The following is a 27,073-nucleotide window of genomic DNA, read 5'->3' as shown; positions in this document are numbered from 1 at the left end:
CTAGGTGTGACCCAGAAAGAAAAAAAAAAATAAAAAAGTTTGCCATAGCCTGTGCTGTCAATTATGATTTAATAGAATATATAATTCCTATGGGAAAAAATGGGAGTTAAATTATCATCCAGGGCCAGAGAGCTAGTACAGTGGGTAGAGTTCTTGCAGATTCAAGTTCAAACTTGGGCACCCAATATGGTTCCCTGAGGACCGCCAGGAAGGATTCCTGAGCAAAGAGCAAGGAGTAAGCCCTGAGTACTGCTGGGTGTGACTCCAAAACAAAAAAATCATTAACTGGAATTTTCATCTGAAAGAATATGTATTCTTTAAAATGGCTGGAGTTGGGGCCAGAGTGATAGTACAGTGGGTAGCACTGCCAGGAGTAATTCCTGAGCGTAGAGTAACCCCTGAGCATCACTGGGTATGACCCTCCCCCCCAAATAATAATTAAAAAATAATAATAATAAAAATAAAATGGTTAGAGTTAAATATTCCACTCCACAAATTCTTAGGAATGGAAACCTTCAGAAGAGACTGGAGAAACAGTCTAATAGGTAAGGCTCTTGCCTTGCACACACTGACCCAGGTTTGCTTTCTGGCACCAAATATGATCCTCCGAGCCTGCCAGCTGTGATCTCTGGCTCCTTTCACAGTGCCGAGCCAGGAGTAAGCCCAGGGTGTCCATGGGTATTTTACTATAACGTCTCTTTCAAGGGTGACAGTGAAAATTTGAGGAATACCCCAGGCTGTGGGCATTCCACACGTGCCAGTTCTGTCAGCACACTTGGAAATTTTGCCCTTTTTGCCACTTATAGGTTCCTAGGGAATCCAAGCTCTATTTTATCTGATGAAAAGACATTCCTTTTCTCCTGTGCTACTACTGGGCATTCAACCGACAAAACCTGATTTTATTTTGTAAAGTATCTGTTGTTGTTTTCCGCTACACAAAGGGGCCAAAGAGATACCAGCAGGCAGGACACTTGTCTTGCATGCAGCTGACTCGGGTTTGATCCCAGCACCCCCTATGGTCTCCAGAGCCCACCAGGAATGCTCCTTGAGTGCAGAGCCAGGAATAAATCCTCAGTGATGCTCGGCATGGTCACAAAATGAAAAACAAACAAATGAATGAATAAATAAGAACAAAAGAAATACTAATTCACCACAAAGATTTTAAAATAAAAAAAAATAAAAGGTTAAAAAGTTATCTCTAATGCTACCACTTTTAGAAGCTTGGTTTATCTCCTTCCAGGAATTTTTTCCCATACGCATACCTTACTTTTAAATTAGGATGTTCTCTATTTAGAGTTTAAAACCTACTTTCTTACTTTGGGTCATCAATATTTTTTACATGCCAATACAAAAATAGGCTAAAAAAAAAAAAAAACCATGAAATCAGTCATACTGCTGCTGTTTTTCCCTGTGAAGTTCTCAAAATAACACTCAGGAAGGAAAGGCTTGTTCAAGGAATGAAGAGTCGAGAATTAGGTCAGGAAATAGAATTTGGCGCCTTATGATCACATTAACTTGGGCCTGAATCCCACATGCTGCTCTGCATTTACTGAGTACTCGGTGCATGACTGTGCGAGTCGTCACCATGGTCCTGTCACCACCTCAGGCACAGAGAAATCAGAATCACACACCTGCCCCCCCACCCTGGTCAACAACACAGGCATATTTTGGTAATCGGTCACTTTACTCTTAGGAACTCAACTCTGGGCCAGGGAAAGAGCTTAGTTAGTGGTAGAGAACTTATCTTCCATGTGTGAGGCCTTGGGTTCAATTCCTGATACAAGGGAAAAGGAGAGAGAGGAGGGGAAAGGAAATGGGGGAGAAGGAAGAGAGGAGGAAGAGTAGAAAGAGTAGGAGGAGGAAGGGTAGTAGGAGGAAGAAAAGAAGTAGGAGGAAGAGGAGGAGGAGGAGGAAGAAGAGGAGGAGGAAAAGGAGGAGGAGGAAGAAGAAGAACAACAACAACGACAACAGCAACACAACAAACAACTCAATTCCGTGGACTAGGTTCTTAGAAGCAATAAGGGGAAATGCCTTCCTACTCCCACTGCCCAGAAAGACACTTTCTAGATATGAGCTATCACCACTGGGACTGGTTTTGTTTGTTTGTTTGTTTTGATTTTTTGGGTCATACCTGGCGATGCACAGGGGTTACTCCTGGCTCTCAGGAATTACCGCTGCCTGTGCTCAGGGGACCATATGGGATGCTGGGAATCGAACCTGGGTTGGCTGCTTGCAAGGCAAACGCCCTACCTGCTGTGCTATTGCTCCAGCCCCATGACTGGGACTGTTTACTTTCAAAGACTATAATGTGTCTATGACAAGTTAAAAACTTTATACACCAAAACATAAATATAAATCATAGATGCTTATCTAGATGTGAAAGGGACATTGTCAAAGTTTAATGATCTCAGTAAGTTACACAACAAGAATAAGAACTGAACATTTCGATCCTTTACTTCTCCTCCTTCTAGCACTCTCGTAAAAAATCTGGGAGGAGGCAGGCTGAGGAAGATAGTCCTGGGGCCCAGGTGCTTGCGCCCCCCCACTCAGCACCTGAATCCAGTCTGCTTCAATCTCACGCCAACTTCTGAGTAACTGCTGTCAGAACAGGCTTCCTGTCCGGCCTGGACCCAGCACAGACTAACTGTGCGCATACATGCTTTGTACTCTTTGCATCAATAGCAGAACAAATGCTATTTCCCTTGGATGAGTGTTGCCAAAACCTCCTGGCACATACTATCTCCGCCTCACTTTGTGCTCCCTTGCCCCCCAACAATGCTTTTAGCAGCAACTAGTAACTGCCTGTCTTTAATAGGCCTCCAGGCTCTGGACTGTAGGCAATCTCTTCATTAGTCACAGAAACACAAGACAAGTGAAGTCCAAACACCTAGATTTCATGCTGGAAGCCATCCTTTTCACTTTGGACTATTTTCTCTCTTCCTCAGATGGTATTTTGTTTTTGCTGCCTTCCAGCTGCTGAAATGTATTGAAATTCTTCTCCTGTACTGGAAGAGTCTGCAGAGAGCTGCCCGCCAACTCCTCAGACTTACCATGAATATAAGATGCACCCCACCAGGAGAGTGGTTCCTAGTCCCACAACCAAGTTCTTGTCTCTGTACAGGTCCTGCCCGAAGTCAGGCGTACAGATGGTGACGTTCTTCCCGTGTTCATCCCGAACTTGGAGAGAAAGAAAAGACAAAGCAATGTCAGTCATTGAGAATGGAACAGACGGTCAGCGCTGGAAGGTCCCTGGCGCACTGCTGGTAAGCAGAGGGGCAGTAAATACACCAAAGGCACAAACATTAACACTGCCGGAGACTATGATACTTCAATAACAAAAGTGAAAAATGGGGGTCAGAGAGAGCACGGGGGTAAGGTAAGGCCAGTATCGGCTTATCCTCATGCAGTGCACACATGGTCCCCTCCCTCCCTCCAGCTCTGCCAAGGGTGATTCCTGGGCACAGAACCAAGGAAAGCCCTACCCACCACCGGCTATGACCCCCAGAACCAAACCCAAAACTTTAAAATGTATTGAAAAATATTTTAATATGTAAAAAATGCATTTAAAGACATGTAAAGATTAAACTATTTTAACAAAGAAAGTAAAGACATTCTAACTAATCAAAGTTGTTTCTTGGGGGGGGGGGGGTGCTTTTCTGTCCAGTAAATTACAGGGATCATTGTTCCATCACATTTATAAAAAGGGATACTCCAAAGTAGTGCACAGAGGGTCCAGGAACCCTTCTAGAGATACTCAGCCCCTGAGTCAGAGGATCAATGCCTGGGTCTACAAGTGAAGTGCTTCGAGCTTTGGGGTGGGGGGTGTGGTGCCAGGGATTGAATTCAGGTCCCTGTACATGCAAGGCATACACCTCCCACTGATTTTAAGGGCGCCTTAATTTTGCACATGTGCACACCTGTGTGGTGCCAAGAACAAAATCCAAGCTTCACACATGCAAGGCACCACTGAGCCTGATCCCCGATTCCCGAAAATTTTCTTGCAAAAATTGTTTACCTGATTAAATGTTATGGGAAACTTGTCTTTCACCAAGAAAAGAAGTAGAAGGGTGGAAAAACAAAACCAGCCTGTTTGTTGGGGGTAGCCTGTTGGGTAGGGCTCAGTGGTAGAACATTTAGTTGCCTTATGTGCACAAGGCCCTGGGTTTGATACCAAGAACCATGAAAACACACACACACACACACACACACACACACACACACACACACTCACACACCAAAAGATAAATAATGTGGGTCAAGGAGATAGATAACGTGCTCAAATGGTAGGGTACATCCCTGGCATGTGCGAAGTCCTGAGTTCAATTCCCCCCCCCCCCCCCCCCCCAGCGACACCAGCACCAAGCACTGCCCCTGTTTAAAATAAAAACTCAAATAGCATTTTAAACACACACACACACACACACACACACACACACACACACACACTAGCCTGTTGCAACACATGGAGGCATTCATTCATTCATTTGGAAAAGTCTCTGCTGAGAGGAGGGAAGATGCTTTCTGGGAACTACACAGTCTGACTGGACTATCTTCAGACACCCCCTTCCCCACCTCAGCACCCACTTAGAACAAGACAGACAGTGTAGCAGTAAAGAGTTTCTCTGTTACAAGGCCTTGGACTTTCATTCTTACTCAGGACCTGTCAAACCACAGACAGAATAAACCTGACCTATTTCTTCAGAGGGCGTTGCCTGGGTGCCTGAGGTCTGTTGTGTGCTGAGATCACATGGGAAGGCAGGACCCCTCATCTAGGGGCGTCTCTCTCAACTCAATGCCACTAGTCCAAGTGGCCCTGTAAGCCTTTGTACCCCTCTGACCTCCCTGCCTAGGAAAATTCTCCCAGACTGGGCCATTTCTCAACATTTTATAAGATCTTACTTCTTTTCGTTTGTGTTAGGGCTACAACTTGCAGTGATCAGGGTTTATACTCCTGGCTATGCTCTCAGGGATCATATGGGGTGGCAGGGTTCAGTTCGAGTCAGATGCATGCAAGGCAACATCCTACTTACTGTACAATAGCTCTGACCCAAATTTCTTCCTTTTAAAACACACACACACACACACACACACACACACACACACACACACCCTCTATTGATTGGATCTGTGAATGTGTTCTAAAAAAAAAAAATCAAGTCATTCATCACAGAATAGCTGACTTAAAGCTTTCTTTCCTCATTAATGTTGTGCCATGTTTTGCCCCCATGGTTATTAGTGTGTACAAAATTCTGTTTTTCAAGGGATCAATGCAAGCAGTTATGTCACTTTGTCCACTACATACAGCAGACATTCACTGTTTCATAGAGAAATAAGTCATGATGTATAACTGGGGTGACAGTTATGTGTTTTTAAAACAGAAATACACACACACACACACACAGTGAATGTGTACTAAAACAAGTTAATTCATTCATTAACAGGATAGCTGACTTAAAGCTTTCTTTTCTCATTTCTGAATCATTTTCTGAATGATTCAAATTCAATCTGTGAGCGCTGCTGAAAACCTTAAAGAAGTGGGACAAAACAGACCTCAATCAGGGCCAGAAGAATAGAACAGCGGGTAGGGTGTTTGCCGTGCATGCAGCTGGCTTGGGTTTGATCCTTAGCACCCCACATGGTCCTCTCAGCCTGCGAGGAGTGATATCTGAGCAAGGCATCACTCCTGGAGTAAGCCCTGAGCACTACCAGGTGTGGCCACAAACACAAACAAAACAGTAGAATGTAACTTAGAAATATCCTAAGGAAGTTAAAAATTTCACAAATTTTGAAGCTTTAAAAAAAAATGTTTGTGGTGAAGGAGCACACCTCCAGAGCAGTGCTCAGGAGACCTCGAGCCCTGCAGTAATTACCTGGAGCTTCCCAGGAAGGTTGAGGGCTCCTGGGCCATACCCAGTGATGCTCAATGATGTGGTGCCAGGGATCAAAGTGGGGTCAGCCACATGCAAGGGGTGTGCCTGAATCCCTGCACTGTTTCTCTAGCATTAAAAAAGTTTTGACAGGCTAAATATTTCTATGATATTGCCATTAGTGGTATTTGCTCTTCACCTAACACAGTCTTTAATTTTAGCCACCTCATCTTGATCTGATTGCCAAGTCAGCCCAAAAACAAGGAACACAAACATAAAATAACTACTTTATGTATTTTGTCTAGAAACAAGTTTCTAAACAGGCCCATTTTAGGTATCTGAAGTTGGACTAAAATTATGACTAGTATTGACATTGGAAACAATAAGCATAATTGTGTACGTTGTGGCTTATGGAATCTTTCATCTTTATTCTTAGTCAATGAAAACAGTTTTTATAAACCTGACCAAAATATGAACTTTTCTATTTATGCAATTCTTCCTGAAGTTAAAATAAAAGTCCTGTTTTTTTAAGTGATACCTGTCATTAAAAAAAAAAAATTGTAATACAAAAATCCCATTAAGTTAAAACTAGAAATAATTAAGTTATTTTTAAAAGGTCGTAAGGAGGTACCAGAGAGACAGAGAGATAATCCAGAATGTAGGGCGTTTGCCTTGCACACAACTGACTTGGGTTCAATGCCCGACACCCCATATGGTCCCCCTGAGCACTGCCAAGGTGATCCCTGAATGCAGAGTCAGGAGGAAGCTGAGCACAGCCAGCTGGGATCTAAAAAAACCAAGGGCAGGAGGAGGTATTTAAAAAGATTAGATTCAAATCAATTTAAGAGTTGAGATAAAGCCTTTTCATGAAAAAACAGGCATACTATACTTAATCTGTGTTATCACTGGAGTGATAGCACAGCAGTAGGGCGTTTGCCTGTTTGCCTTGCGTACAGCCAGCCTGGCTGAGCCGGGTTCGATTCCTCTGCCCCTCTCGGAGAACCCGACAAGCTACCGAGAGCATCTCGCCCGCATGGCAAAGCCTGGCAAGCTACCCGTGACGTATTCAATATGCCAAACATAGTAACAATAAGTCTCACAATGGAGATGTTACTGGGCCCACTCGAGCAAATCAATGAACAACGAGAGGACAGTGACAGGACAGTGACTATACGTAATATAATAGCTATAATTGTATCACTTTGCAGAATAGCTATAAAAATAAGACCCATATACACATAGCATTATAAATGCTAAAACTTCCAAAATTATACCTGCATTTGCTCTCTAAACTTTAAAAAAACTTCCATTTTTTAATTTTTAAGAAAAAAGGAGTACATTAATTTCACGTAAGATTATATGTGCTTAAACATATATATACATGTATCCATGTGTATATTTATATATACATTTGTATATCACAAAAGTCATAAAAATGATGAAAATATAAGTTTAGAAACTTAAGAAAATTTGTATTGGCTTTATCTCAATAAAAGAATTATTTCCCCCCTAATTGGCAAGGCTCAGGTAGGAAGGAGCCTTGCATATTTACACACATATGCTCAAGTGAATTACTGCCATCTGGTAAAAAGAGAAGTCTTCGTTACTTAATCAAATAATACTATAAATTCTTATTTCAGAAAGAAGATAACTGAACTCTGAACAAGTTACTTAAGTAGCTCTAGAAGTGAGGTGGCCTCTTTCCAACCCTCACGCCTGCAGTTGTCTCTATAACCAAATGTCCCTTTAGATGACTTGAGGCCATACAATAAAGGATGGCTGGACTCAAATCCTGGGCCCTCTTTCCCCTCTCATGCTTTTTTTTTTTTTAATTTTTATTAGTGAGACACCATGAGGTACAGTTGTAGACTTACAAATTTTTGTGCTTGGGTTTCAATTATACAATGAGCAAATACCCATCCCTCCACCAGTGCCCATTTCCCACCACCACGGATCCCAGTATCCCTCCCACCCCCCATCCCCCCCAACCCACCCTGCCTCTGTGGCAGGGCATTCCTTATTGTTCTCTCTCTCTTATTGGGTGTTGTGCTTTGCAAAAGAGGCAATGGTTGACAAGTAGACCATAGACCAAACATGATTTGTCTCCCATGCTTTTTTAATTCAACTCAATTCTCTCTGAAAAGAGCAAATGAACAACCAGCCTAAAAAACACAAAGCAAAATAAAGCAAAATGGGGGGTTATGGGACGGGGAGGGATTGGGAAGGGCTGGAGAACTCTGAACAGGAAGTGAAAGGCAAAACCCATCTTTGTTCAAGTCCTTGCAATATATGTAAGGACTTTTCACTTTTATATCCCATGCTAAGGCCCTTATTTAATAAATGCAAGATCATCGTCTCTTTTTAATTTGACTCTCTGACATTTAAATTGTTCAAAAAGACAAACTTCGGGGCTGGAGCAGATAGCATAACAGGTAGGCCATTTGCCTTGCACACGGCCAACTCAGGTTCGATTCTCACATCACATATGGTCTCCCGAGCAGCGCCAGGAGTAACTCCTGAGTGCAGAGCCAGGAGTAACACCTGTACATAGCCAGGTATGACCCAAAAAGCAAAAACAAAAACAAAAAAAACAGAAAGACAAATTTCTTTTCCCACAAATCAAAGTGCTGGAGGCTGAAGCATATGTCTGCTCCAGTAAGACTGACTTACTGACTTCCACGGGTTTGCTGGACAGAGCTGAGAAAGTGAGGTAGGTGACGTAGCAACTGATGAGGCCCGACTGCAGGAGCCCAGAGTGTGGCTGCCCTGGAAAAGACAAGAAAGGTGAATATCCCAAGTGCTCCGCGGCCTCTCTACAGACCATGCCTGAGACACAGGTTTATTTTCCTTTTAATGTCTATTAAATTACCATGATCTCCAAAGTTGTTTAAAATATAGATGTCCCAGGCATTCAAAGTTCCAACACCAATCCCACCACCAGTGTGACCTTCCATCAATGTCCCCATTTCCCCTTGAGCTCCATTCCCAGGCCTGTATTTTAAATTTGGACATGAAGAAAGCACCTAAAATTTTTTAAAGGGTCCCCACCCTCAAACTCAGATCTTAAAAAGAAGGCTATCATGTTCTCGGACAATATTAAAAATATGTTGAAGGGAAGGAAGTTACCCTAGGTTGATATCTATTTGCAAGATGTCTCTCTCAAAACTTTATTTCAGTGATAACTCTAAGTGTATTTAATAAATATACTGTCCCCAATTCTCCTGAATTGTATTAATACCAGTTTTTAATTAAATCATATAATTTTGGAAAGAAATGTACCATAATTTGTGAAATCACAATAGTCCTAGTGGGTGAATGAAAGGTATCACAGTGCATGGGTTCCAGAGACTACATAGCATCAGGTATTAATAGTCTACACAAGAGAAATGGATTAAAGATTAATGGGAAAAACTCTTGGGAATACCAGAGCTGGTTCTGACGAGTAAGGAGGAGATGGGGCTTAACATTCACAGGAGGAGAGTTTTGATGTCAAAAATACTCAAATTAATCTACATGTTCAGATCATTCAGAGTTACCGACTATGATAAAAAGAGGTTTCATTTATATTTTGTTTGTACTGTGAAAGAGAAACAGATCCTTATACAACACTGCTCTTGACATGAGAATAAAACTTATGTTTTAGTAACAAAATGTTATTAAACCAAATTTCTCAAAACATTACCTATGTTAAAAGGTAGAGTACAACTCAAAATATATTTTAAATAATAACAGTGTTTTAGGTAATTCTTAACTGACTAAAAGGATGAGAGAAAAATAGTCTTAATTTTGGTAGTGGACTTGAATTTTTTTGGGGGGGAGGTGGCGGCAGGGAATGAACCTAGGGCCTCATGTGTACAAAGCATACATTTGAAGAATAAGTCACATGCCCCAGGCACAGATTTGGAATTTATTTATTTTGGGGCTTGGGGGCCACACCTGGCAATGATTAGGAGTTACTCCTGCTTCTGCTCTCAGGGATCACTTCTGGAGGTGCTCAGGGATGCAAGGATCGAACCCGGGCTGGTTGTGTGCAAGGCAAGGGCTATATTGGCTGTATTGTCTTTCCAGTCCCAAGACTTGGAATTTTTAATACAGAAAAGCTTTTATTCAAACACTTGCCCCATTAAATCACCACTTTGGAAAGAATTCGAGGGGCTAAAATTTATCAGGCACATTTTCCTTTTTTCAATCTAGAAACCTGAAGGTCATGTATTTTCATCACCTGGAGAATAAGATACCTGCAAGGAACATTATATTAGGGGCATTCTAGAGAAACTGTTCAGAGAAGACCAGTCAGACCTATCCTGTTTAGAGCACTTTCAAATCCCAGTGTCTCTTCCTGCTGATTAAGGCCTGGCTCTCAGTTTTCTGTCAGCTTCACTGACAAAGAACTTGCTCAGTTGCTCAGGCAGGTTTCTCTCCTGGAGCCTGTGGCTGGCTGGGCAGGCATCAGATATTCCACTTTCTGACTCATCCACCAGGCTGGCCCCAACTACCAGCCCACAGGCGCTGTGTGAAGGATGATATGCACTGGCGACATTTGACATTTCGAGACTCCTTGATGTACATTGTTGAGTGTTGATCACATCTTTCCCCACCTTGATTACATCTCCTCACTACATCCAGATGCTGGTTGAGTATCACGCATGTTTGATGATCACGTTCAGTCCAAGTGTGGGATGCAGGGGACATCATCAAATTCTCACCTTTCCTATTGCTCCAGAATAAGCTGAGGGAAGACCGTAATTTCAAAATACTCTAGCTAGCTATAGAAACAGCTTGCTCAAAGACACTTGCAGAAAATATACTTAAGGAAGAGTGGGAGACGAAAAACAAAAGGCAAAAACTGTGCTTACGATTCTGGACACAGGGCGAGATGGAAACCATTGAAATGAGCAGGCACAAGCCCCCGTTGACCCCGAGCAGGATTTTGTTCTCTGTGCAGCCATCTTTCTGAGTGTAAAACACCGCCATCAATATCAAGCCCCCAGCGGCGACGGAATACATGACGAGTGTCACCAGGGACAGAGCGGCGTACCACAGCTTGTTGGTCGCTGTACCTGCAGTCCTGTTTCCCCAGAAGGTGGGCAAGAGGGAGGGAAGAGAACAGTCAGTGATTGTCTGACACCACTTAGCCTCTGCCATGGGGATGAACTCAGGCTGTCACAGCCTGGCCCGCCACAACTGTGTTTTCTAGCAGAATCGCAGTGATGGTGCTGTATCAAAGCTACAAGGCTCGGATCACCGTGCAATTCACTTTCTAAATAGAGAATTCCACCCATGAGTTGGTTCTACAGCAAGAATGAATATTCACTCCACTGTGAATCTGAATTATACAGGTTTGGGCAGGATGAGAGGTTGCTCTTGTCTGTTCTTCTCTTTCAGTTTTCCCAAACACACAAAATCCAGAGATTCACATTCAGATATTCACACTCAGAGATTCACACCCTCTCCCTCTTGCTGATGCTCGCTTGCTCATTAGGGGGAAGGCAGGTTTTCCTTCCTGTCCCAGGAATAAAACTGAGGACAGAAGTGTAAGGTCCCATGGGACCCTGAGGGAAATTCCAGAGCTAAACTCTGCTAATTAGTAACTCTTCCCCCCCCCCCCCCCCCCCCTCTTAAGCCTGGAGATGTAAATCCTGCCCCCTCCCTAGTAAAGCCCTGAGCTGTAAATCCTGCCTCCATTGTTGACTCTTCTTAATTGAGATGTAAATCCTGCCTCCACAGTTGAAGCTTCCTTATCTGTCCCTGGGCTAGTAACTCTCCCCTCATCCCCCTACACCGGAATGCAGGTGTCCTGAGGTATAAATCACGGGGAGCCGGGTAGACACAGAAGATAACAAGATGTCTGAGTTATAAGATACCTGCTAGCCACAATGCTCATGTACATAAATGCTGATCTTTGAATCTATAGGCTAAGGAGTGATGTGCTTTTAAATGGACTGGTTAAAAAAAAGTATACGTTATTACGAATCTATTGGCCATGAAATGTGCAGGCTCTGCTGTAATGGCCAGTGAAGGCCTATATAAGATCTCCTTTGAAGAAGCTCAGGGTCTTGCCCAACCTGCGTGTCTGCATAGGTGGCTCGACCCTAGCTAGCCAGTCTTACAATAAACCTTGCTTGCTGTTTGCAGTCTCTGGAGTCTCTTTGTCCTAAAAGGGAGATCACGATCCGCGTCCTAAAACAAGGGCTCCCAAAGAAGCCAAGTATGACTAAGGGTAAGATGATAAAGGAAGAAAGAAAGGAAGAAAGGGAGGAAGAAAGAGAAAGAAAGAAAGAAAGAAAGGAAGGAAGGAAGGAAGGAAGGAAGGAAGGAAGAAAGAAAGAAAGAAAGAAAGAAAGAAAGAAAGAAAGAAAGAGGGACTGGAATGATAGCACAGCAGGGAGGGCGTTTGCCTTGCATGAGGCCAACCCGCCTTGCATGCGGGTTGGCCTCATGCAAGGCATGCGGGTTGGCCTCATGCAAGGCAATTCGATTCCCAGCATCCCATATGGTCCCCAAAGCACCGCCAGAAGTAATTCCTGAGTGCATAAGCCAGGAGTAACCTCTGTGCATCGCTGGGTGTGACCCAAAAAGCATAAAAAAAAAATAAAAAAGAAAGAAAGAAAGAAAGAAAGAAAGAAAGAAGGAGGAGGAGGGAGGGAGGGAGGGAGGGAGGGGAGAAGAAAATCAGTCTGGAAAAAGTAAGAATTTTTATAGGGCTTAAAAAGAAATTAACTTGTTTTCTAGTTAACTCTCAAATTAATATGGGGGGAGGGGTGGCACAGGCAAGTGGCAAGTTGTCATCTCCAGAAACTGTCCAGAACAAAGAGTTTGCAAATGAGCAATGAGGGGGACAGAACAATAGGAGACTGAACTGCCTCAGTGTCCTCTGCCTTCTGAGAGAAGTGCCCTTTGTGGCCACATTCTCTGAGAAAGCCACTTATTAATGCTTTCACAAAACAGCCAAGTACTGAAGCAACCCCGTGAGAATGCTTTAATGATGAGAAGATTACCTTGGCCAGAGACAAAGAAAAGAGGGTGGGAAGGCCAGTATGTTCATGACCATCATATTCCTGAAAGCAAGCCAGGCCACGCCTGCGACCCAAAGAATTATTCAAGCATTAAAGGTATGCAAAGGAAATGAGCAGGAAGAGAAAGGGAAAAAGAAGAGAGCCAAAGCACCCTCGGTGCCAGGGAGCAGATGAGTTCCGCAGACAAAGGCCTGTGGCAGGCCAGCAGACCAGGGCAGATAGGAGGGAGCATGACACAGACAGGTGGGGCGGTGGAGGGGGGACAGTGTCCAATCACTTCTTCACAAGCCTTTTAGGTTATTACTATGTGAACGGTCATTAAATCATTAATTCATGCTTACCACCCCCAGAGTAACCCTTTGACCCTCATCTCTTTGCTGAGCTCCAGACTCATTATCCAACTGCTAAACATCTCATCTGGAGTTCGAATCAGTTTCTCAAACTTGGCAGGGCCCCCACTGACTTCAAACACCTGCACCCCCTAAACCTGCTCCTCCATGAGCTCGTGACCTGCAAAATGTGGCGAGTCCACGTGTGAGCGTGAATGCACATTTGGGGGAAGGGAGGGGTCACGGCTGCTCTTGCTGTCTTTCTTGTTCACCCCACACACACCAGCCCCCACCAGCACCATGACAACCCCCTCAGCCAATTCTACTAACTCCAGATCCACAACGAACCAGACGCTGCCTGCCACCCTCACCTGGCCCAGGTCACGTGGCTCTCCCCCTGCAGCCAGTGCCCCGCAGGCCCTGTCCCATACTGCTTGGACCTTCCCCCTCACAGGGCACCTTGAGCCCTTTCTTGCCCAGCTCCCCCCCCCACCTCCCATTCCACATTCTCCAGCCCGCTGTACATCACTGAGCTCATCACTTATTCCCTGGTCATATGACAGCGATCTGTCTCCTCCCCTACAGAGCAGGAGGCCATGGAGTTCACAGCTATCCTCTGACTGCCTGTACCTGGGAAACAGGCGCTCAGCACACATTAGAACAAGGATCCTCACACTAGAAACCCCCTCTGTGCGACCACAGGAGTAGGGTTGCTCCCAAGTGCTTCTGTCCTTCGGGTAACATGTATTTGCAGACAGCTCCATGACATGTACCTTCAAACTCTCAGTGCCTGCCACATGTCGGGCATACGGATAATACTCCAAAAACTGAAAACAGGCTGAATGAGAAGGATGTGGATGGAGATTAGAGGCAAGGATGGAGGAGGCAAGGGACCGAGGAGTTAGTACAGCAAGTAGTACAGCAAGCTTGCTTTGCTCACAGCCAACCCGAGTTTAATCCCTGGCATTACATGTGGTCTCCCGAGTCTATCACGAATGATCCCTGAGCACAGAGCCAGGAGTAAGCCTGAGCACCAGGAGAAAAGGCCGGATGAATGGATGAACAGTCAAGTAGGAAGCAGTTTGCGAGTGTTGGCAGGGTGAGAGTGAGGGTTAAGAGTTAACAAAATCTAGGGAGCTAGAGTACAGTGGATAGGGCATTTGCCTTGCATGTGGTCAAACTCGGTTCAATCCCCAGCAACCCATATGGTCCCCGAGCACTACCAGAGGTAATTTCTGTCTGCAGAGCCAGGAGTAACCCCAGAGCATCTATTGCTAGTGGTGGGTGTGACCCCCTCCTAAAAAAAAAAAGAAAGAAAAAAAAAAGCTCACAAAATCCAAAACAAAAATAAGTAAACAAAATCCAAAATAACAAGAACAAAATAACAAGAATTACAGCCCGAGCACATTCAGAAAATGGGGCTTTATTAGCAACACCTGAATAGGTGCCCAGGGACAGCTGCAGCTGATGCCTGGCACCGCCCATCACGTGCAGTGTGGTCCTCACAGTACTGCCAGCAGGATCCAGATGGCACAATCAAGTACCAGTCATCACAGCGATGGTAAAAGGAAGGGTGGTGAAAAGCCCACCGGAGCAGATAAAGTACTTGTCAACTCGAATGAAAAGGAAAAACCACAGCAGACACTCAGTGTTAGCGCACCTGCCTTGTTTACTGTGCCCGAGACCCCTCAAAACCCAGGCAAGAAAGCAGGGGAGGAAGAGGGACAAAGCTGTCACATCTTTCCCACTGCCTTTGAGATCTTCTCATTCTCTCTCAAGAGAGCTTTACAAATAGAGAGAGAAAGGAGGGGAGGCATGTTGCGTGTCCATGACAGGTGATGAGCGTCGAGTTCAGATTAACTTTGGAGGATGTGGTCTGGTAAAGAAAAGTCCCGCTCAATTACAAGAATTTTCACTGAAAGCTAACAGTATTTGGATAGAGCTTCTCAGGTTAATTCTAATCTCAGGCAGACAAATCAACCAAGAATAGACAAAAACTGGCTTTGTGCTCCATGTAGTTCCACTCTCAATTTTTTTATTACATAAAATCAGTATGAGATTCTAGATTTTTTTTCCTAAAATTCCCACAAATACACGTCACACAGGAACTTCATAGTAAAATATTAATATCGTTGATACTAAGTGCCTGATTTGGCCATTAAGTGCTCCATTCTCTTGAGAATATTTGTGCTTTCTTTGTGCTTTTATGTTCTGATTGATCATGATGCCATTTTCCAGGCCTAGTTATCAGTGCCAGGTTTTAACAGGCATTTTGGAAGAGTTTGGTTGCTTTAAAATTCTTCCAGGAATCCTGCAGTAAGAATGGTGGGTGAAAAGGTGAAAGATTTATAAGATCTCAAAAGAATCCAGAGTGAACCAGGGACAGCAAGGGGAAGACATTGATGTAGGAAAGTGGATACTGGTGAGAGGATCAGTGTTGAAAGATTTTATGTCTGAAACCCAATCATGAAGCACTTTAGTTTAAAAAAAAAATGTTTTTAAGTTTCCAGAAGCATATAAATATGACCCTAGGGTCAGAGGCAGAAACAAAGAAAAAGAAAAGAAAGGAAGGAGGAAGGAAGGAAGGAAGGAAGGAAGGAAGGAAGGAAGGAAGGAGGGAGGGAGGGAGGGAGGGAGGAAGGAGGGAAGGAGGGAAGGAGGGAGGGAGGGAAGGAGGGAGGGAGGGAGGGAGGGAGGGAGGGAGGAAGGAAGGATGGAAGGAGGGAAGGAGGGAAGGAGGGAGGGAGGAAGGAAGGAAGGAAGGAAGGAAGGAAGGAAGGAAGGAAGGAGGGAAGGAGGGAAGGAGGGAAGGAGGGAAGGAGGGAGGGAGGAAGGAAGGAAGGAAGGAAGGAAGGAAGGAAGGAAGGAAGGAAGGAAGGATGGAAGGAAAGAGGGAGGGAGGAAGGAAGGGAGGGAGGGAGGGAGGGAGGAAGGAAGGAAGAGCAAGCAAGGAAAGAGAAAGAAAGAAAGAAAGAAAGAAAGAAAGAAAGAAAGAAAGAAAGAAAGAGAAAGAAAAAAAGAATGGCAAGAGAACTTCACAGCAAATGATGCTTCTGCTCAGGCTAGAGGACATACTTGGCATGGAGCCACAGTACGGCAGGTAGAGTGTTTGCCTTGCTTGCAGCTTGATCCCCAGCACCACATAACAGTTCCCTGAGGACAGCCAGGAGAGATTTCAGAACACAAAGCCAGGAGTAAGCCTTAGCACCACCAGTGTAGCCCAAAAACTAAAAAGAAAACAAGAAAAAAAACCACGATGCCTATAAAATCTACAAAGAAACAGCTTTGCTGTATGAAATGGGCATTTGTGACTCTGATTCATTTTTTATAGACAGAATAAAGAGTAGCTGAGGGCTCTGCCCAGAGTCACATAAGAGACCCCTTGACCTTCAATTGTGATATACCCCATCTCACTGTCCCTTCCTCAGTGTAGTTCAGCAAGAAATCAACTAGGTAAGCTGGCATTTCCCATTTATCCTGGAATGCAAATTCCATTTTCAAGGCACTTAGAATCTGTTGTGCCATTTTTCCAGTGAAGAAATATATTCTAAAATAGTACAGAATCTCCTAAAGAAGGGTCTTTCCACATTCAGGCAGTTGAGAAGAAACAACAAAAATTTTTAATTCAGACCCATTCCATCACATATTTTTAAAAGTGAACTTTCAGGGGGCTGGAGAGATAGCACAGCGGGTAGGGCGTATGCCTTGCATGCAGCCGACCTGGGTTCGATTCCCAGCATCCCATATGGTCCCCTGAGCACCGCTAGGAGTAACTCCTGAGTGCAGAGCCAGGAGTAACCCCAGTGCATCACCGGGTGTGACCCAAAAAGAAAAAAAAAAGTGAACTTTCAATTTCCTAACAACCTAGTCACTTTGTATGAGTCTGTTTTGCAGTGCTGGGGGTTTAAACCTAGAACCTCACACATGCGAGGCGAGTGTTGCAGCACAGAGTATTATTCCCAGCCCTTGTTACTTAGTGTTTTGGAAGATCTGAGCCACACCCAGCAGTGCTTAGGGCAATTCCTGGCTCTGAGCTGGGGGGAGGAGGGCAGTGCCAGGGATGGAGAAGGAGCTGACCATGTGCAGGCCACGTATCTTGCCCCCTGTGCTCTTCGTCCTAATTTTTTAGAGGGTCCTACCCGGCAGTGGTCAGAGAACACCAGGGCTACCGATGCTCAAGAGCCATGTGGTGATGGGGATCAAACTCAGGGTCTTTGACCGAGAGCAAGAGTGTAGATGTTAAGTCACTTCTGTACTTTCTATTGACACCAGTTAAATTCCCAGCACCCACATGATGCCTTGAACATCATCAGGAGTGCTACCTGAGCACAATCAAGTGTGGTTAAAACCACCCCTCCTCGGAAGACACACACACACACACATATATTCAAGGGTTTTGTCCTCAAAAGTCCCACTGTTTCGAGCCATCTTCCCAGTCCTCTTTTGTGGTGGTGGTGTTGTTTAAACTCCAAGGGATGGGGAGACAAGGCCTAAAGCCTCCCCAAATGTTCAGGTACAACCACAACCCCAGCAGGGTGTTGGTATAGCTCAGGGATGGCCATCCTTGACTTAGCGCCAAAGGACAGCACACTGGGGGAGAAAGAGTCACCAAGTAAGGAGGGCAGAGGGAGTGACAGAAAGGAGAAACCCAGTGTGTATGTGTGGAGGGTGGCACAAACCAAGGGTCCAAAGAGCAAATGTGACGGTCAGAGGCAGTTGTGAGCCACGGGGACTGCTGAGCCATTAGGAACCGTGCACTGACTGAAGTTGGCTTTTGGGGAAGACCCACACCTACCAGTTCTTGTTCCACTTGTGTGCGAACTCCACCAGCAGGAGGAGCTGGATGCCTATGAAGAGGACACCTCCAACGGCCCCCACGTAGCGCCAGGCTGCAAAAAAAATCACAGGGCGAAAGGAGATGAGGTCAGTGTTCAAGAGTTTAGCTCAAGGAGGGGACTGACTATACCTCATTCCCCCCTCCTGCTCCCTGTGTCTGTAATATTTCAATCCCCAGCTCACCCAAACTAGAATCTATAAGTTTGGGCTCAGTACAGGCTAGAGCCGGGAGGAGAACGTGCTCTGGTTCTGGGGCCTTCGTGCCAGGTGGTCTATGCCAGATATCCCAACGGTATTCAGAGAGCCACCAATGTCCAGGGAGAAAGTGAGGTTCAGGGAAAGAGGGGCCAAGGATTTGGATCCCACCTCCAACTCCAACACAGAAAGCTCAGGTTCTTCCCTGGACATTTAGGTCACTGGCTATGCCCATATTGCACTTTATTTATCAACTAGCCTTTGATGTACCCAGACATCAAAGGTGCTTCAGTGGACACAGAAAACTAATAGGTGGGGTTGGAGTGATAGGACAGCAGCAGGTAGGGCGTTTGCCTTGCACGTGGATGACCCGGGTTCAATCCCCAGCATCCCATCTGGTCCCCCAAGCAATGCCCAGAGTAATTTCTGGGTGCAGAGTCACAACTCACCCCTGAGCATCTCCAGGTGTGACCCTAAAAGTTAAAAAAAAAAAAAGAAAGAAAAGAAAAGAAAAGGAAAGGAAAAAAAGAAAACTCATAGATAAGGTAATCTAAAGCTGAACTTGGATATGGCCTCCATAAGGAGTAAAAATAAACAAAAAGTATTTACATGAAACATCAATGACATAAGAGTATCTGAAGGACTAAGGCTGGTGCCAGGGGTACCAGAAATGTGGCATCAGGGTGAGGGATTGGGGGAGTCCCCGACTGAGAGATGATGCTAAAAGCCTTGGTCCTTCCTAGATCACCCTTCCTTGTACTCCCCAAGCTATCTGTTTCCCTGATGGGTCCTTTCTCATCTGTCCCCCCAGGTCCTGCCCTTCTGGCTGACCTTCCTAAAGTATCCATGCCCAGCCTTGCCCTTGTTCTGGACCCAGTCTGAAGAAGCAGGCGCTCTGCTATGTGGATGGATCCTACTCCAGAAGTTTTGTGAGCGAGAGCCCTGGGTTCTTCCCAAGATCCTGCGACAATGCGGGAAAGTGTCTTCATGAGGGAAGTGGATCCCTTTGGGATGACCGGTATTGGAGCCCACTGCAATGTGAACTGTGCTCATCTGAAGAAGGGGCCCATGGGTCACACCGATGTGGAGAGGTGCTCTCGGGAAGGGCTAGGGCTCAGTGACGGCCAGGCAGCTGCAGCAGACCCTCCCGTCCAGAGTCACCATGCACCAGGAGCAGGTCCTCTGCCCCCTCACCCTGCACTCCCCCCACCCCCCACCCCCTGCACTGGTGGCGTCCTAAACTGATGTGCTGAACTGTTTCTGAGGGAGAAAGCCTCAGATTCCCATGGACCATGAGCCCTTAGTTAGAACTATCCTATATTCTCAACACTCCGGCAATTTCCTGGGCCATGAGGGAGGTAACAGTTTCCCAAGGGCACACCCTGAAACAAAAGGGCAAGTTATTCTCCAGTCCTTGGATCAGCTCAAAGCTGAAGGAAGGCCAAAAGGCAGCAGCAGGCTCTTACTGAGGCAAATACCAAGACTCTAAAGCAGAAGCTTCTGAGGAAGATCAAAGCCCCACCAGTCTGATTGGAAATACAGGGTGTGAGTCATATTTATCAACATGAAGGGGCCCTAAAAGAACAGAACATCCTGGGAAATAAAGGGGAATCCTCTATTCTCAGCCTAGGGCTTAATTAGAAACACGAAGACTCAATGTAGCTTTAGAAGCAGCTACATAATGACCCTGGACCCTAACTGAGCCTAAGTTTGCTAAATTTCTCCAAAAGGGTGTTTCTTTCCACCTTTGCGCTTCTATAAATTTTTTTCTGGTCTGGAGCAACTATTTTCAGCATTTTTCACTCTGAAATAACCAACCACGTTTCACGCTTGAATCAGTTTTCATACAGGTTTCAGTGCCTGCTTTCCCTTCGGGCCTTAAAATGGTTCCAATTGCCCCCGCCCTCGAACCCCCCAGCAGCAGAGCAGGTAAGGGAAGGCAAGGAGAATTGGGAGAACAGAGGAGGGAAGGAGGCAGGGTTGTATAGTGTGAGTAGAGAAGGCAGGAAAAAGCGTCCATTAAGACACTGGAAATACCCGTGGCGCCCTGGAGTACGCCCTTGACCAATTTTACAGAATGGGAAAAAAGAAACCAAACCATAAAGGCCAGCTTCCCCCAACCATACCATTCAGAAAGGTCTCCTGGTCTGGAATGAAGAAGGCTCCTGAGCACATGGCCCCCAACAGCAGGAATTTACAGAACCAAAAGCTGGAAAGAGAAAACAAAACTCAAACACCACACCGGAAATGTATTTAAATGATATTCCAGGACAGACAAAGGCCCTCTGAGAGGGGATGCTTGCCGAGTCAGGATTCCACCCACCCGCTAATGTTCTCTCCAAATGGAGGGGAAGTAATTAAGTGACTGGGAGCTGCCGTCCTCCCTAATTAGACAGCCTCTGCCGATGCCACACGCCCAGGAGAGGCAGGAACCATAGGCAGAGAGCAGGTCTTGGCAGCAGAAACGGATGCCCTCTACACCACAGTGCTCACTGGGACACCATGGGGCCACCAAGTGGATTCGCAATCCCGCCTAGGGCCCCTTTTCCTGACCTCAGTTCTCAACTGGAGAAGAGCAGCCAGAGCAGGCTCCCCGGGGTCCCCATGGGGGTGCTAGAACAACAACCCAACACACACACTGGGCCCTCAGATTTCTGTTTTGCTCACTTTACAGAAGGTAGATTTCCCATCATTGCAATAGCACAGTGGGTAGGGCGTTTGCCTTGCACACAGCCAACCCAGGTTCGATTCCTCTGTTCCTCTCGGAGAGCCTGGAAAACTCCCCGTGGCATATTCGATGTGTCAAAAAACAGTAACAAGCCTCACAATGGAAATGTTGCTGGTGCACGCTCGAGCAAATTGATGAACAAGGGGAGGATAGTAAAGTGCTACAGATTTTCAGAGGGTGCTGAGTGACTCCCCTCCACACACACACGAGGGGTGGGTCAAATAAGCCAGTTTGAGACTGGAGGACCGGGGCTGGGGTCGCTGCTGACAGGGAAGGCGCTTACCCGTTGTGAATATAGGCCCGGCAGCTTTTGCTGTTGTTGATCTGGAAGGTGAGGAGGCAGAACAAGAAGAAGAAACAGGCCATGCCGAAGCAGACACTGTACACGGCAGAGTACCCCACCAGCTTCTCACAGCTGTCGCCTGCCTTGATGCCTTTACAGATGTCTTCAAAAAAGGGAATCTGGGTTCAGAAAAGAGGGAACACTCTGTTACAACATCCTCCATGAAAAGGGGGTTTGAGGAGAGACAGTTGGGGCCTCCCGCACCCCAGCCTACAAGCCCAAATCCCAGGGAGAGAGCATCAGGCTGCCAGAGGTTTCACTCCAATTCTCAAATAAAATTCTCAATTCTCAGCTTTTACTTGCCCTGAATAATCACAAAACTTCAGCATCAGAATACTTTTATAAATCATACTTAAGCAAAAAAAAAATATATTCTTGTGACATGTATTTTTCTTGAAATGCATAAACATACAGAATACAAAGTGAACTACTTCCTTTATTCACAAACCAAGACCTCAGACCCACCTCCAGAGAGTTAACTTGGCTGCAGGTAGGCAGCCAAGTAAGGCCCTGGCAATGTGGATTAGAAAAACTCACTCCCCAGGTCTCCAAACCAAACCAGCCCTTTGTCAATGAGGCCTCTGAGATGCAAAAAAGAGGTCAGGAGCAGGGCTGGGGGGCTGGAGAACAGGTCAGCAGGTAAGATGCTTACCTTGCTCGTGGCCAACCTGGGTGAAATCCCCAGCATCCTGTTTGGTCCCCCGAGCACTGTCAAGAACGGCCCCATGAGCATAGAGCCAGGAGTAAGCCCTGAGCATCTCTGGGTATAGTCCCCAAACAAAAAAAACAAAAATTTAAAAAAATAAGAGTCTGGTGGGCCTAAAGAGGCAGAATCAAAGACTGAGGTAAGAACATGGAGAGATGATAGGGCGGGTTTCGCCTTGCAGGCTGGCAAACCGGAATTTGATCCCCAGGACCACACATGTCTCCCATAAACCCACCAGAAGTGATCCCTGAGCATAAAGTCACACTAGATGTGACCAGCCCAAAAAAGGAACATGGAAGAGACCCTCAGAAGTCCCCAGCTCTCCCACTTGACAGCAATTGACAAAAGAATCTCTACACAGAAAGCCCCGAGTGAGAGAGTCTGGGGAGAAAAGGTGATACCGTCAAACTAACTTCTGCAGAAGCGGGTCAGGCGCTTCCCCCAGCTGTCGGGGCCTGGTGTCACTTCTTCTCGAGTTGAGATATCCGTGTCCCCTCCCACTTTCTCTCCTCGCATTTTCATATTTCCCAAACAAAGATATTTTAGTTCATGGTTCCTCTTTCTGAAATCCCTTTCTGCGAGGATGGATGATAACCCTGGGCAGAGGCCAGGACTATCTTTCTTCCTCAGAGAGCAGCTCCTCACTTCATCCTGGACCATTGTCCTGTCTCCCCAGACTCCCTGATGTGCTTTCTCGGGAATGCTTTCTGCAATGAGAGAGCGGAGCTTGCGCCAGGGAGGAAGGAGATGGGGCCCGGTGCTCTCCATGGACCTGCGCTCCCCAGACAGCTCTCCAGTGACTGCTCTGGTGGAAAGGAAGACATAGACTCTGTGTGGAACTTAAAGCCAACAGGAAAGTGCAGAGGACAAGAACCAAGGGCGGTGGGGTGGGTTAGGTTCTGCTGTTAAGTTTTAATGCACTGTCTGTCGTGGGGAGCACAGCTGAGAGGACAAAGACCCAAACTGAAAGAACAGTGTGGAGGGCACCTAGGACCCCCTGAGGGGCTCTCGGTGCTGCAAACAAGCAGCCTGAGGATGAGATACGGGGTGCAGGAAGTGGCCCGAGCAGGCAAGGAGAGAAGGTAATATTTGTGGCTGTGGTGGAACGTGCTGGAACTCAGTTACTGAGGGCCCAGGAGACGGTTCAACTGGCAGAGCACAGGGCTTGCAGGTGACTTTGGTCCCCAAGTTTGAATCCCTAGTGACACATGGGTCCCCATCACCCCGACCCACTGAGCGTGGACATGAGGGCCCCAGCACTGCTCGGAATGACTCCTATTTCTAAAAACCAATACTCACACTGGGGGCTAGGTCAGAAGTCAGGCACAATTGCTATGCATTGCCTGGGGCCTGCATCTGAACCCCAGCACCATGCGGCCCCCCTGGATGGTTCAAGCATCACCAGGTCCAACTACTGAGACCTACTGGACCTATTCAGCCAAGTAGCATGAGTGACCTCTGGCCTCCCCTATGCACTGCTTGGGGGGGTCCCCCCAGGTCCAGACAAGAGGAAGTTTTCTGAACCAGGTAACAAGGAAGCCAAATGGCCATGAGTGTAAAGTTCTACTCAGGGCAGAATTGCAGCCCCTCCTTCCTGAGGCTGCCTTACTCATACAGACCTTACTGCGTGCTAAACCTCACCAAACTCCTCCCTCCATCTCCTCTCCCCGTCTGGGGGTGCTGCCTCAAGGTGCCCCACCCCACACTGACACACCAGGAACAGCAGCCCTTTCAGTCACCTCTGGCTCCTGCCCCAACCCATTTTCCTACTCCTGAGGCACCACCCCAAAGCCCTGAGCCTCCATCCTATCAGCCCTCTCCCCCTAGTCCTCTGCCCTGTTGACTCCCAGAGGCCCTGGGCATCTTCCGAGGGCGGCTGTCTGCGGCCGTCTGCTCCTGTCCACAACCAACACAGGTGGAGGAGCCCCTGATCTGGCGACCCAGACTTGCTTTCTGCTTTGTGGGCCACTTCCTCAGCTACGCCTTCAGTGGCCAGTATTTTTAGGCCAAAGAACCTTCACGTGGAATAAGCTGGCTGGACTTGGCCAAAGGAATTTGCTCTGATTAAATATTTGCTGTTCCAAGCTTCATCCCAGTTTTAGAAAAAGAAAATACAACTCACAGCCGTGTCGTCCACGCTGTGAGGTGACGGGAATAGGCTGCCAAAGGCGCTGCCTCTCGAGGCCGACTCTGGGCATTCGAGGACACACAGCTAGTGGGCAGGGGGCTCCCCCTGACCTGAGGGCACCCAGGCCCCAAGCCACAACAGACCTATGAGTTCACATGGACATCCAACCCTCTCCTCTCTCTACCACCCACTCAGATTCCCTACCTATGCCATGCACCCTGTGAAAGGTCCTCTGACCAATCAGCTCATCTTTGGGAAGTCCTTGCCATGAGGAAACTTCCTTTGTGCTGAGTGTGTAAAAAGAGTACAGGGGGATGGAGTCAGGACATCACATGACACACTGACTGGTTGGAGGATTCTGGTTTAAACATGGGAGGGATGAGCACCCTGGGAAGGCAGCAAATGCTCTATGGACTTTACCAAGAGAAGGATCCACTACAGGTACCTTCAGTGAGGTGAGCCCTTCCTGGCATTCACGTAATGTGACTGTGTTCTAGAAAAACAGCATCCACCTACCTGCCTCTCAGAAAGAAACTCACCCAAAAGGAAGTCTATCCGAACTCCCAAGTCAAGGAAGACATCTGCACCCCAGCAGCGTGAGTGTGATGTTGAAAGAGATGGGAATGAGAGGAAAAGCCACCAAATTAGGTGGCTCCACAGGACAGCTGCTTCCCCAGCCCAACTTTGAACTCAGGCAAATGTCCACAGAAACAACAGAAGGGAGGAACAAACAACCCAAAGGCATGAGCCTGTGTGCCAGAAGCCCAGATGCTGCAGATGCAGAGGAAAGTCTGGACTGGAGGGGGGCTAGGGAGGGGAGTGGAAGGGGTGGGGCTGGTCCTTGACAGAAATGGGGAGGATGGAGAGGAGCGCTGTATTTCCATGAAACATGATAAGTAACACAGACATACACTGAGGAGTGACGAGAAAATGAAGTCCATGAGCAAAGCTGTCTCTCACACTTCATTTGCTCAACAGACAAGAGCATTGCAAGAAACTCCGAGGCAGAGAAAAAAATAAATAAATAAAAGCACTGGGCATGAGCAACAAGAAAACAAGAAGAACCAGATCTGTAACTGTTGGCTAAGATTCCTGCCTTGAAAATGAATCTCAGAACCATGCGCCTCACTGATGTTCCACCCACCTGCAAACCTTGCCAGATAATTTATGTGTCTCTGTGACTAATCAGACGGTCCATGACAGGGATCAACTAGCCACCAAGGTCATCACACAGATGACCCCCAAGTCAGTCCCCAGCCTCATGGCTAAAAAGGCACTTGTTTTTTTCCCGGTAAATCGCTCTCTTTCAGGCCCCTTTCAAGAGAAGTGTCTTGGGGGGAAAACAAAACAAAACAAAACAGTCACAAGCAGGGCTCACTTCCCCTTTGAGGGTTTCTATGAATCTTTGTGTGAAAAGTCTCCACTGCGCCATTGCCCATCAATGAGGAACTTACAACTCCATAGTCTGGGTCTGTGTGATCCTCCCAGCTCTGAAATCAGGAACGCCGTAACTGTCCCCACCCCCCGGCCCCAAACAGTCACTCAACACTCAGGAGTATGCAGGGCACAGGGGGACCCCATCATCCGTGGCTCCAAACACCTGGTCGAACACCACAAATGTGGTCACAGAACTAGTGTTTTTGTCAGACGTTAACAAGGAAGCTTTCAAATCCAAACAAGACAACTCCAGGCCTGCTGACTAAGGAGGGTGGCATAAAAGGTTCTGCCACACAAGGGGCCGGAGGTGAGCTCCCAGCAGCCTCTAATTCCCAGAGAACTCGGCAGCATCAGACAGACAAGCATAGCCGGGAAAGCGTGAGCTCACCCCGGAGAGACAGAGCAGGGGGCTTGGGAAGCAGGAAGATGGGGCAGGCCTGGCTGCTGCTTGGCTGTGCCGTCTGAGGAGAGGCGCCACATCCAGGAACCTGGCTTCCAGCCTGGCAGCTGCTCCAATGGCAAGCGGAGGATACGGATCGCTGAAGAGTGGTTTCGGGGCGGTGGGGCAGAAGTGTACTTAATGACAGGCTGCTCTGGAGGTGACTGTATCAAAGGGGACATGTGGGCAGAGTGCTGGGCCAGGGCAGGACACTCCAGAAAGCCAGCAAGACAAGAGACAAGGTGACAGTGGGGTGAGAACTGCAGCCTGGCCTGTGTAAGGCCTTGAATGAAGGCCCATTCTGGCACTGCCAAGAAACAAAAGAAGATCAGGCACGCGGAGACAAGCAAGAGCAAAGGGGCATGCGATGGAAATGACTAGGCTCTCTCAGGAGATGTGGGAGGGAGGGCACTGCCAGTGGGCAAGCCCCTATGGGGTGGGTGGAGGTCACACAGGAGGTCGGGGTGCGGGTTTGGGTCCGTAGGGAATGCCACAAGGCCTTTTACCCATGCTTTTGAGAACTCGACCAGCAGATCTGAGAGCCCAAGGATTGTTCTAGAAGTTATTCATTGACAATTACACAAGCAATACACAGTTGGGCCACTGAAGTGGCACATTTTAAATTTTAATGGCTACCATCTGATGCTCTCCCACTCCAAGGGAGGGGGGCAGAGTTTGAAAGACAAGGACAGAGCAAGAGAGCAATCACAGTACAGATGGGACACACGCATCTGGGAACCACAGAGTCTGTGCCACCCTCCACCCATCAGCCCTGCAGTGTCTGAGGGGCTGCGCCCACAAGTACCAGCCCCCAAATCAAGGTGGGCAGAGTGGGAATGAGATCGTGAGTCCAAGAAACAAAGCAACACCTAACCCTGGAGCACCCGAGAGGGCACAGGAGGCTACCCCCATACCACATGGTCCCCACTGAGCCAGGGGGACTGTGGTGGTCCTGGCCCCACTCAGCCAGAGCAGCACCGCATCCATGGGCTCTGGCACAAACCACCAGCCCGGCTGGCTGAGTGAGCACTCACAGAAGTGGCTCGGCA

At 47.0% G+C, this 27,073-nt stretch overlaps 1 protein-coding gene across 1 annotated transcript in view; it reads right to left on the bottom strand.

The window, feature by feature from the left end:
• SERINC5 (serine incorporator 5) overlaps positions 1-27,073 on the bottom strand; it is a 102,946-nt gene that overhangs the window by 11,854 nt on the left and 64,019 nt on the right. Inside the window, exons 3-8 of the mRNA XM_056112587.1 lie at positions 21,255-21,433; positions 20,370-20,452; positions 18,008-18,101; positions 10,724-10,935; positions 8,538-8,633; positions 3,051-3,177 (exon numbers count right to left, since the gene is read on the bottom strand). Of these exons, the coding sequence (XP_055968562.1) occupies positions 3,051-3,177; positions 8,538-8,633; positions 10,724-10,935; positions 18,008-18,101; positions 20,370-20,452; positions 21,255-21,433 (791 nt within the window). The remainder of the gene's footprint in view (positions 1-3,050; positions 3,178-8,537; positions 8,634-10,723; positions 10,936-18,007; positions 18,102-20,369; positions 20,453-21,254; positions 21,434-27,073) is intronic.

Source organism: Sorex fumeus, unplaced genomic scaffold (genome assembly GCF_029834395.1).
Source record: "Sorex fumeus unplaced genomic scaffold, SorFum_2.1 ptg000018l, whole genome shotgun sequence".
Taxonomy (NCBI): Eukaryota; Metazoa; Chordata; class Mammalia; order Eulipotyphla; family Soricidae; genus Sorex; species Sorex fumeus.
This window is presented reverse-complemented; position numbering and strand designations above follow the sequence as displayed.